This window comes from Mastomys coucha, unplaced genomic scaffold, assembly GCF_008632895.1.
Source record: "Mastomys coucha isolate ucsf_1 unplaced genomic scaffold, UCSF_Mcou_1 pScaffold17, whole genome shotgun sequence".
Classification (NCBI taxonomy): Eukaryota; Metazoa; Chordata; class Mammalia; order Rodentia; family Muridae; genus Mastomys; species Mastomys coucha.
Window position 1 is genome coordinate 22831656 of NW_022196899.1, and position 12707 is coordinate 22844362.

General features: G+C 41.8%; 1 protein-coding gene across 2 annotated transcripts in view; it reads right to left on the minus strand.

Moving 5' to 3' along the window:
* Window positions 1-456: 456 nt before the first annotated feature.
* Prkci (protein kinase C iota) overlaps window positions 457-12707 on the minus strand; it is a 57621-nt gene continuing 45370 nt past the window's right edge. Inside the window, exons 13-18 of one of the 2 annotated variants that reach the window (XM_031376494.1) lie at window positions 12210-12297; window positions 10476-10601; window positions 9321-9400; window positions 7631-7720; window positions 6964-7079; window positions 457-3019 (exon numbers count right to left, since the gene is read on the minus strand). In XM_031376494.1, the coding sequence (XP_031232354.1) occupies window positions 2932-3019; window positions 6964-7079; window positions 7631-7720; window positions 9321-9400; window positions 10476-10601; window positions 12210-12297 (588 nt within the window). In that variant the 3' untranslated portion in view covers window positions 457-2931. Of the gene's footprint in view, window positions 3020-6963; window positions 7080-7630; window positions 7721-8381; window positions 8447-9320; window positions 9401-10475; window positions 10602-12209; window positions 12298-12707 lie in introns of those variants that run through there. The other variant, XM_031376495.1, reaches the window with a different exon arrangement.

Sequence of the window (12707 nt, forward strand, 5' to 3'; positions counted from 1 at the left end):
CTCTGGGACTGCCTGGCTGGCTCCTCGAGGTCCTCCTGTAACTGCTCTGAGCAAGGGTGCATTCTGGATAAATACAGGGAAGGGCTTTCAATATACAGAGAGGCGCTGAAGATGCAATGCCCCAGGGAGGAGGGGGAGCTACGGTGAAGACTGTATTTGGGGGTGGGGTGGGGATACCAGCTATTACCCAGAGAGGAAGCGCCAAGCCTCCCACACAAATGCCCTGCTCTGAAGGACTGAATAAGTTTCAGTTTGAAGTTCGATACAATGTTCTATGTTCAGTTAATTTCTTGTTTTTCACATGAAAGGACCCAAAGAGGAATGGGTTAAAAGGTACTAGAATCTTTTAGTCATCAGCACCAAAATGCTGTCTGAGTTACAGGAAGACTGGAACAAATGCTCACAGCCTTGTTCTGGGACATTTTTTTTTTTAAGTTGAAAATGGTCCACTCCTCATAGGTATTAAACATTTTATTTAAAGATTTTAATGTAAAAAAATTATACAAATACAGATTTCATTATAGTGAACAAGGCAGTGTTCTACATGACAAAAATTAAAACAAATTTCTAAATAAGTATTTGCAATGAGGACACACATAACTAGACAATCTGATTACAAGCTTATGGAAAACAAGTGATTTCTAAGACACCAAGTGCCCATCCCTCTGCCCGTCCACATTCCTCAGAGAGAAGACTTCCATAATATACAGAGAACTGGCATGGCACTTAAGGAATGAAAACTATAACTGAATTAAAATCATTTGTAATAATTCTGTATAAAACATATATAGTAAGTCTTAATAGTTAACAACAATAACAACAACAACAAAAAAAGATTTAAAAACAAAGACCACCATTAATTATGGTTAAAACCTCATCACAGAGAATGCTCATCCTTTACACGTTACTGGCAGAAAACGTACAGGTCTTGTTGGGGATGAGGCAGGGAAGACATATAACTTGAATTTATTCATCTAAATTTGTTGACAAATACATGATAATTCACTGATTATCCCTTCTTAAAATGTTTTATTACAAAAAACACACTCATACTCCAATAAAAAAATTTGGCCACAAGAAAAAGAATAACCTGAAGAAAATGTTTCTCAAAATGAAATACAAAGCCCCAAAGAGTCCCTCCCAGGCAGGCTGGACAGCGTGCACTTCAACAGCTCTCAGTCTAAAACGCCCCAAGGGAGAAGCACCACTTAGATCCTAAGCATACGGACCGCACCTCAGAACTCCCTACAGCTCATGATGTGAATACTGCCTTTTGATTTGAGACACGTTCTAGATCTTGGGGAAACATACACTTCTCAACATGAAATGTATATAAGCGCCTGCCTGTCCATGTGCACTTCCTGCCAGCCTGTGGGAGCCACGTGGTCCGTTCCTCTCAGAATGCCGGTTCCAGGCATCAGGTCATCAGGCCTTGGCAAGTGCTGAAGCCACCTCGATGGTCCCTGGTTGGCTTTAATCAATGGAGGTTTTCACTGTTCTCAGTCTTACATTATTTGAAGAAAATGCATGACACAAACTTGACACAACTTACAGTTCTACTGAAATGTAGCATCCTCAAAAAGATATTTTCAAATGCCTACATGTTTTAAATCATTATAAGCTCAACACTATATAGCATTCCTAAAATTAAATTTACTGATTTGACAACTGTAGCTTATTTAGATGATCATTTTAAAATCCTTTATATAAAAATATTTAAAATAAACAGCAGAATGGTGCTTAAGGTACTTCTTTAAATAAGATATCGCTAAATACTACTATTAATAAAAATATTGTGGAGAACTGAAGAACTCTGTCCTGAAATGGACTTTACTCTGTATCACGTTAGCTACGACATAGCTAGTTGTAGCTCAGAAAGAGCCAGAACTGTGGGGTGTGTGTGTGTGACATAGTTGTCCATGGTCATCATTATTGGTCTGAATTTCACTGCAGACTCCACGAAAAGGTTAAAGTACAGATAATGTACTCTGGAGAAGGAACCAAAAGTAGTTAAGACATTCTACTTAGAAGATAAATTATTTTCTCATATACTAAATAATAAAAAAAATATATTCACTCTGCCTCCCCTGAATAAACGGAATGCTTTTCTAAGTTGGGTCAGAAGTGAGAGCCTCCTCATTTACATTAACCCTTAAACACCAACTGTAGGATTTACTCTCCAGTAAGAAATAAAATACTACCATTGTTCTTTCTGCAGCTACTTTAGACTTCTACTTTTTCCTTTATATGAGCAGCTGTCCACTTGTATGCATCTTGGGTCTTTGAACATGTATCAGCATGCTAGTTTTCACTGAAAAGGCAAGTTCAGAAGCTAAACCTTATTGTAAAAAAAAACAAACCAAAACAACAAAAAACCCCACAAATTACTGTGCCAATTTTTGAAACACAGCTAATAATTTAGAACCCAATTCTTAATAAAACAAGTCAATTATGTATCAATTTGATAACTACTTCTTCAAATATCATTAATTACCCAAAGTGATGAGAAGATTTATAGGATTCTTAAACTGAGAGACTCGGAAGCCAGTACCACCAGCAGATGCACTACTCTGCATGGCCCTCCACTACACGATTAAGCCTTCAGTGACTTAACCCAAAGTGACAACAACTGTGGGAGACTGGTGATGCCATTCCATCGCATGTCACAATGCAGCAGAGGCTTTCTTTGACAAGCTGTGTTGTTTCCTTTAACAAAGACACTGTCCTTCCTCATTAGGAGCCTCTGGAGAGTAAGCATAAGCAGGGTTTGACATGATTGTCAGGAAGCTAGTCTCTGTTTCTCAGCTCTACTTGGCTGTGGGATTCCTAGTCTCTAATAGGATATCGAGAGATTTCTGTAGGGACAACGTAAAATACTAACTGTGAGCAGGCTAGTGGGCGGGTCCATGCACTAAATGGCAGTGAGCAGAATCAGACACACTCTTCTGCCGACATCAAAAGAGGGTTGATATACTCGAAACCCTCAAACTCAGACTGGTCAATCTTCCTCACGATGTCACTGTTGAAAGAAAAACACGGATTTTTATCATAATCAAGATGTCTTCACCCTTTAAACAGTAAAATTCAACTAAAAAAAAAAAGGCTAAATGACATTAACTGTGGAAAGACAAGTTCTTAATCACAAAGTGGGTTCTAGAAGAATCAGGAAAAAAAAAATAGCCTCACAAGAAGACTAAGAGCCTCACAAACAACCCAATAACCAAGAGGGTCCAGAGTCAGACTGGTTAATTTTAAAAGGCAGAAATGATCACAACGCCAGTTATTTAACTTCTAACCTTCTAACTCCTGATTAAGGCAAACAGTTGGTCTAAACTAACGTCTGGTTTGGTAATCACCTCAAAAGCCAGGCAGATGGTGAAGAGAAGGAAGCTAGCCAAATGAAAGGGCACTAGGAACAAGTCCACCAAGACCGGAGGAAGGAGGGAATACTACACAAGACATTGAGCCACAGCGAGAGGAGGCCGGCACTGTGCTACACTGCACGTCTAGTTTACACACAACAGGGCCGAACTATCAAACACTCAGTATTCAAATGGATAAGACATACTGCAAAGCAGAGAGTTACAGGCAGCATGGCTCCCTCCTTGCAGGAAAGCCCTAGGAGAAAGAGGTAGCTGATAAATTATGTATGTGTGTCCACGTGCGCACACACATATATCTATGCAAGCACATCTGTGCACACACACTTGTGGAGGCTGGAGGTCTTCCTTGATCACTCTCCGCCTTACTTTTAGTCATCTCTGCAACCCGAGTACTGGCACTGCAGACATGCACCATCACACATGGCTTTTATATAGATGCTAGAGATCTGAACTCAGGTCCATAGGCTTCCATGGCAAGCACTTTCCCATCTCCCAAACCCCACTGTCTGCTACATCTCATACAGTGTGAGCTAAGCATACCTATAAAGGAAGGGTGACATCTAGCTGCAGAAATCAAGGAAATCAGCATTCATTATAGAAGTGGAATTTGAAAGACTTGTAGACATGCAAAAAACCATCAAAGAGCTCTGGAACAGGAGGGTGCTAAGTGGTAGGTGATGCTAGGAGGAATCTAGCCATGGCTAGATTTAAAACTTCCAATGATGTTTACATGAAGGTATTTCACCTCTAACACTCAAAGACCTAGCTGCATTTCAGGTATGTCTGAAATAAATGAGATCATTTCAATTGATAAAAAACGATAGAGGAATCGTTGTCAGGGAATAGTAAATGACAGACTGCTCCAAACACGCTTTGTCTCTTGGTGATATGGCTAAAAGTCAGGCAGGAACAGTGTCGGGTAGTGGTGGTATGAGTCAGGCAGGAACAGTGCTGGGCAGTGGTGGTGTGAGTCAGGCAGGAACAGTGCTGGGCAGTGGTGGTGTGAGAGTCAGGAACAGTGCTGGACAGTGGTGGTGTGAGTCAGGCAGGAACAGTGCTGGGCAGTGGTGGTATGAGTCAGGCAGGAACAGTGCTGGGCAGTGGTGGTGTGAGAGTCAGGAACAGTGCTGGGCAGTGGTGGTGTGAGTCAGGCAGGAACAGTGCTGGGCAGTGGTGGTGTGAGAGCCAGGCAGGAACAGTGCTGGGCATTGGTGGTGTGAGAGCAGAAACAGTGCTGGGTAGTGGTGGTGTGAGTCAGGCAATAACAGTGCTGGGCAGTGGTGGTGTGAGTCAGGCAGGAACAGTGCTGGGCAGTGGTGGTGTGAGAGCCAGGCAGGAACAGTGCTGGGCAGTGATGGTGTGAGTCAGGCAGGAACAGTGCTGGGCAGTGGTGGTGTGAGTGGGATTAAAATGCCAGGCGAGAGGAGAGTTGTTACTGGGAAGGTTTCTGATTAAGGGCTGAAGAACTGGAGCAGTCCTTCCTGAGGTACGCTGTCTAGGATGTATGCTTCCTAGTAACATGGTAACGGGATGAAGCGATCAGCTAATGGGTACTATACTTCGTGAGGTACACTGTCCAGGATGTATACTTTCTAGAAACATGGTAACGGGATGGAGCAATCAGCTAGTGGGTACTCTACATTTGGTTTGATTTGCAAGAGTCTGGATCTAGGGATAAGAAAAGGAAGCTCAGATCCAAGTGTTAAAGGAAAACTATTCAAAGCTCCGTCAGCAGTGGGCACTGTAGAATCTGAGGAGTGAAAGATGTCAACAAGTACAAGAGTAGACAGCAGAGCAATGGGCAGACATGAGGTGTGGCAAAGCACAGAAAAAGAGACAAAGGTTTTGTCTGAGGGGGGATCCAACAAACTCAGGGAGATGCTAAACAGATGGAAATGCTCAGGAGAGCTGTGGAGGGACAGTGAGAGGCTTCAGAAACCATCTTGCACTTACTTCTTCATAGGTATCTTGTGAGGTAGATACAATGAGAAGGAACAGGCTCAGAGAAGCTCTACAATTCTACAGAAGGGTGCATAGCTGGTTACAATGACATTGGATTGAGCATCTCTCTGCTGATGAACTCCCTGTTCTTTGTAACACACAGCTCTGTGAGGGCTGACTGCTATAGCTCTCCCAGTAGACAGAAAGCTTTGTGTGAAACCACATTATTTTGATCACCCATGAACAACTAGCATGTAGCATAATGCCTCTTGCTTCATTTGCCTCCTCAGTAGTCACTAAACAGCTAGTACCTACCACCCAGGGCCTGCTGAAGTCCCTAAGGTACAAACTGAATGTTCCAAAGAGGGTTGGCAGACACTGAACCCAGAGTGTCCTGGTGTCACACAAAGGGGGAAAAGATGACAGACAATTCTTATAGAGATGAAACGGCACTGTTCAGGACGTCAAACCTTCCACAGGTGCCAGGGGAAGAGGACTAGGCAAACGATGTTTGAAACATAGAGATTAAGAAGTCAGCCCAACCTGGCAAAGCTTAAGAAGCAAACATCTGCGGTAAGAACACTTAAGGCAGTCAACGCTCACCACCCTGACAAGGCTGGTAGACACCGCTTACCCTCTTTAGTAAGAACATCACTAACCATTTCTTTACATGTCTGAAGAGGAAAAGAATTAAATAAAAAAAGGGGTAAGATTCTGTGGAAAAGTAAAACTAAGCGTGCTTTTAGGAGGAAAGTGTTGGAGAAATTTTCAGAGGTGAAGCAATGATACAGCTGGCAAGGGAAAAGGCAGACACAAACAGGGGTGGTAGTGATGGTGGTGGTGATGCGGGGTAGGGGTAGGGGCAGGGGCGGCAGCAGTGCCTCCAGAAGAGTGGTCTTCTCCAGTAGGAGGTAGAATGAGGCCCAGAATAGCTAGTGAGTGAGGACAGTCCTGGGACACAAAGTTGCCTGAGTCATCTGAAAATGGAGCAAGCTACACCAGAGAATTCTTGCAGTTAAAGTCAGGGAATGATTACATTTAATCCATTGAGAGGAGGTTTCAGAACCTGAGACTATAAGGAGCAGCTTTGAAGAACGCTAGGACTAAGATGTGAGTAAAGTGAATGCCAAGGAGAAAGGTCCCTTAGGATGACAGAAGAGATTTTTTGGGGGAAGGGAGGGAGGGAGAAAGAATGAATGATCTCAAATCACTCTATATTTTTAAAGAAGTGACACAGACACTATTCTGACCCCTGCTGGCTAGACTAAGAAACCTGCTGTTACTCTTACAGGGAAGACCCAGAAACTTAGAGAGATAGCATATTTAGGATGGAGCTGTGCAGCCCACAGGCCTTGGTCAGTCAGCGGGTGTGAGCCCTGACACCTGCTCTTGCTTCCTCGTCTGTAAAATGAAGATGACAATAGCCACTTTACAAGGCTGTTGTGAGAACTGGGACAACCATCCAAAGTTAGTAGATACAATCGTTGCTAGAGAGATTTTAACAGCATAATGGATTCCAATACCCAGCAATGTAATGGTTACATATAAATCAGAGAATATTTTCATAAACAAACAGCTTTAAGGTTTGGGAGATTTCAAAAGAAGCTTGAAAGCATTTTTAGGGTGTGGAATTACTTACTCATCATCTGGAGTGAGCTGGACTGGTTCATTAGTAAACTGGGAATCGAAGTTATCCAAACCAAATTCTCCGGAAATGTTTGGTTTAAAGGGCGGAACCACCTGCTTTTGCTCCATCTAAAAGACATGTGGATGACAGTGAGGTGTGCACTGGGGACACTGCACCTCATGACAGTGAGGTCTGCACTGGGAACACTGCACTTCATGACAGCTGAGGTCTGCACTGGGGATACTGCACCTCATGACAGTGAGGTCTGCACTGGGGACACTGCACCTCATGACAGTGAGGTCTGCACTGGGGACACTGCACCTCATGACAGTGAGGTCTGCACTGGGGACACTGCACTTCATGACAGTGAGGTCTGCACTGGGAACACTACACCTCACACTTTCCTTTGCTCTCCGACGTCTCAGGTATGCTGCTATACAAATTCAGCAGCCACGGCCACATTTTAGTAAGCAGAACATTGCTATGGGCCCCAGTAATATCACAACCTCCTCTCATACATTAATTATTGTTTGTTTCTAAAGTTTTATATAAGTGCGGTAGAGTAGTTTTAAGTTATTTAAGCTATAATATCTTAGTTTTTTAATAACTTATAATAACATAATAAAAATTGGCCTTTGATTACACTAAAATCCAAGCTAGGAAAATAAAATTTACATACCATGTCCCAATCCACATTTCTGAAGAATGGGTGTCCTTGAATGTCAGCAAATCCAGTTTGAGGGTGACAACCCAACCGTTCCTTTGGGTCCTACAGCAAAAGCAGTGTTTCACCAACCAGACAAGTGCAATTCCTATTTTATGATGGCTTCATTTGTGAAGCTGAAATGTCTAGCTATTTCTAGAAAGCACAGACCAGACCCAAGTGAGGAATGGAGAGGTCACAGCAGGTAGGGTTTCCTCCTGGCTCTTTATCAACTTTCCCTGTCAGCAGGTAGAGACCCCACACAGCCTGGTGGGCCACACCTGTAATCCCAGAATTCAAGGGCAGCCTAGGCCACATAAACACTATGGGTCACACCTATAATCCCAGAATTCATGGGCAGCCTAGGCCACATAAGACCTTGTTTTTAAAATGTTAGAGTACTTCATCACTCTTTGCTGAAGAATGTGGAAAAACAGTAATGTGGTTCTTTCTTTCTTTCTTGTGGGCCAGAGTTTAATAATTAAATACAGAAACCTCTGGACATTATAGCACACTTATGTTGGCTCATTGTTATAGCCTTTGCAGCAACAAACCCTAATTTGTTTAAGACAAAGACACAGAATTATCTGATCACTGGACTGAGACAGGGGCTGGAACTCAGAAAGCCTTAGCTTTTGTTCTGATTATGAATTACAATGTTTTTCTGATAAAAGGTATTTTATTTTATACATTAGCATCTCTCAACTTCACTTTTCATAGTACAACATATAAGCTTTCCAGTTTAAATCCTCCCTCGTGTAAAACATCTGCAAATCTGCTTTTCCAAAATGACTAAAACGATAAGAATCAGTATCATTTTTAGCTTTTATGTGGCTTGAATCTTTCAAGTTTTTTCTTTAAATCTCAAGATATTTAAGACATTCTAGCAGGGGCCAGAGAGGTGGCTCAGTAGTTAAGAGCATACCAGCTCCTTTTCCAGAGGGTTCAGGCTGAATTCCTAACACCCACGGCTGCTCACAACCATTTCTACCTTCAGGCCCAGGAGATCCAATGCCCTCTTCCGCCCTCCTTGGGCACCAGTGATGCATGTGCTACGGATATACATACCAGCAAAACACCCACACACATATGATAAAAACAAAGCCATCTTTAACTAGGTGCAATTTTCCAATTTTATTAAATTCGTCCTTAAGTGCCCATAGAGGTAACCCATTTTCTATCTTCATTTATTTGGAGTAAATTTTATGAATCCCAGATTCACAATCTTAGAATGTCAATGCTCTGGCTTACCAATCACCACAAGCAACTGAATGATGTTTACATTTTTAGGATGCCATTTCATGTCTTCTGAATTTTATCTAAACATAGAGTTCTTATTATGAAATGGATAGAACACATTGAAAATGCAGTTATGACGAATTACAGGCTCCATTTTCTCCGCTGAGGAAAGCGTATGTGTGTATCATTTACATTTAAAGGTTCAAATGCAGTGTCAATCTGGAGGTAAATAAATGATATTGGCCATGTGATAAGGATAATCAGGTCAGGATTTGATCTTGTCTCTGGTTATGAAACAAAATTCCAGTTCTAACTGAAAAGCTACATATTCGTGTTCGGAAACCTTCTAGCGCCTGAGCCTCCACTCAGCAGGCGCCTTTTGCTTACTCAGGAAAGAAAGCACAGAAGGTGTCCACATAACCCTTACCTTGTTGAGGAAGCTCTTCAGCACACTTGCTGCTTTTACAGACAGGGAACGTGGTATGCGAATCTGCTTTTCCAAAATGACTTAAAATGATAAGAATCACAGTATCATTTTTAGTTTTTATATGGTTTGAATCTTTAAGCTTTTTCTTTAAATCCCAAGATATTTAAGGCATTCTAGCAGAATATACATTATCTACATAACTGAAACACTTCATGCATTTTCTTTGGCTCTCCTTCTTAGAGCTGGTTCCTTGCCTTATTATTGCACTTATTATTTACAAGCATGTTTTATTTTTTACTACCTTAGTGTGCCTCAGTTTCTTCCTCTGTAAATAGAAATAAAAACAATACCTGCTTCATGGGGCTCTTACAAGGTATAAAAGTTAGTACTGTAAAGTGCTTGCATATATATGTAAAACAGAATTATACTGAAACTGTGAGTGTGAGATTATTCTACAAAGCTCCTGTCAACTTCAACCCCCACGAGCAGTCCTGAAGGCCTCCCACAGCACCAGACCTTCGTCAGTACCAGGCAGTTATTCTCAGTCTAAAATCTGCCAAAGGCACAGGCATGATCCGATACTCATTAACGCTTTGTATTCTCTTTCCATAATCTTAATGGCACTTTGGTTCCTTATTATATGGAATACTTCCTCATATTCTGTGAGGGTCTTAATTATTAGGTGCAAAATTCTGTGGCTGCTGCACACTTTATGGTAGAGGTCCTGTGCTTGGCCTTCTCCTCTGCTCTGTTGACTGTCACTCCTCACCATGAGACTATCTCCCCGAGACCTTAACAAACCTCTCTGATCTCTCTGATCACAATCACATTCCACTTTTTTTGAACCCGGGGAACTAAGTCTGGGGCTCATATGCAAAGACTAGTCTCTCTAATAGATGCCTCCAGTCTCTCTAATAGATCCCTATAGATTCTACTATGTATGACAAACAAGCTTAAATGCTTTGTTATGAATTGACTGTGGGAAGAAAACTACAAACGAAGCTAGAGAAGTGGGAAGGGACTATGTAAAAATTCTCCAAACTATCAAGTCAGGAGTGTGTCCAAATAACTCTTTTCTTACCGAGAATAGTAATTTGAGAGCCCTTATTTTGCTCTAGGTTATTCATAGAATTTCCACAAAGTATTGCAAATTACCTTGGAATAGATAATCCTCTGTGTTTTGGTCAGGATTGTCAGAGCTCCCAACGATATCAAATGGAGATCTTCCCGCCATCATCTCAAACATAAGCACTCCAAGAGCCCACCAGTCAACACTGAAGCCTTGAGAGAGGAGTTTAATGTAATAAATCTCTGCATGTGTGAAAACCCAGCAATCAGAAATGTATTTTATCATGAGATGGAAATGTAAACATGACGGAAAAGTAAATTCTAATTAGATTATAAATAACATGGTAGGCACTAAAAACTACAGAAATGCTTGGTCCAAGCAACCCTAAAAAGAATATCTAGGGTGGTGGTGGCGCACGCCTTTAATCCCAGCACTTGGGAGGCAGAGGCAGGAGGATTTCTGAGTTCGAGGCCAGCCTGGTCTACAAAGTGAGTTCCAGGACAGGTAGGGCTATACAGAGAAACTCTGTCTCAAAAAAACAAAAAAAACAAACAAAACAAAACAAAACAAAAAAAGGAATATCTATATGTTCCTCCCAAGTATAGGGGTCACTGTAGAAAAGGGAGAACCTATATGTCCCTCCTCCTGAGCACAGGGGTCACTGTAAAAAAGGGGAATCTGTATGTTTCTCCCAAGTATAGGGGTCACTGTAGAAAAGGGGGAAGGCTGTAAAAACCAGAAGTGGAGGACGAACACAAGCAAAGAGAAGCCTCCAGACACAGTAGGGCAGCTGTACACATGAGTTCAAAGTAGGGCAGCTGTACATATGAGCTCACAACAACTGGGATAGCATGTACAAGCCCTGTGTTAACTCAAGTCAGACCAAATCCCAGCATGTTAAGGGGAGGCAGACAGGAGGGGATATGGCAAATGATAGCTATAGGAGAGGAACTGCTATCTAAAAGAGTTGTTCCTTGCAAGTTGACCATGCTCCCATGGAAGTCCTCAGATCCAACAACATAAGGGCAGCATGGACGAGCTGGGTGAAAAGGAAGAGGAGACAAAGCTGGATTATTAGGTTAGTCAGGGTAGGGGCATCTGAGAGGAATAGGAAAGGGTAGATATGATCAAAATATATTGTACAAAAGTCTCAAAGAACTAAGAAAACTAATAAAAATAAATCTAAAGAAAATTAATGAAGCCAGGGGTAGTGATGCATTCTTTAAATCCCAGCACTAAGGAGGCAGAGGCAGAGGATCTGAGTTCAAGGCTAGCCTGGTCTACAGAGTGAGTTCCAGGACAGCCAGGGCTACACAGAGACACACTAACTCTGTAAAAGGAAGGAAGGGAGGGAGGGAGGATGCCATTTCCTGGTACCTAGCAGGAACTTTCTGAACAACCTTGTGGAGTTTATGACACTGGACTCACATGGCTGATGCGTTAAGTACCTACCTACCTGAGCACTTCCTTGGCTTTTGTGACCCAGGCATATAATTTAAGCTTTTCTGTACCCTGCTTCCCTTCTTTGTAAAATGAGTCAACAACATGGAACTCAAAGGCTTGTGAGGGACTTTAGAGTGAATTGCTTATAACAGTTCTTGCCACTGTTCAGTGTTTGTCATTAGTCAACTACCATTTAAATGTACCCCCGCCCCCCAGACAAACCTTGTTTTGGTCAAGTTTCAGAATCTGAGGGTCTCCACATGGGTTAACAGAACTAAGAAAAGCTTATATTAATGAATATTAAAATGCTATCGTATTTATGTTATAGGTGGTACCAATTATAGTAATGGCTAAAATACCAGCTGTTAATTCATTACCATAATCTTCTCCTCTTAAGATCTCAGGAGCAATGTAATTGGGAGTGCCGCAGAAAGTGCTGGTAGTATCTCCAGGCCGCAGCCCTTCCTTTCATGGGGGAAAGGGAAGAGAGAAAACCACGTTACATTTACCTCCTCCACGTCATGTGTCTAAACCTTGCATATGTATGCAATGTTAAAGCTGAACAGAGTCACAAGAACAGTGATTCCTACTAAACAGAGTGAAGAAAACTTATTCACATGACATGTTGCTAAACTCAAGTCAATTAAGATAAAACTGCTTTAAAATAACACTTAGTAAAATTTACTACAAAAACGGAGATGATGTGACTAAAATGAATACTTCATGACTATTGTCGCTGCGATGCTTTGTTTCTGGTCATTTTTCCTACGAGCGTGTCTTCTGCTTTGGTATTTTAATAGCTGTAGGAAGGTGAACAATGAAGGCCCAATGCACAAGTAAGCTAAGTAGAGAAAAATAGCCAATAATAAGAATCT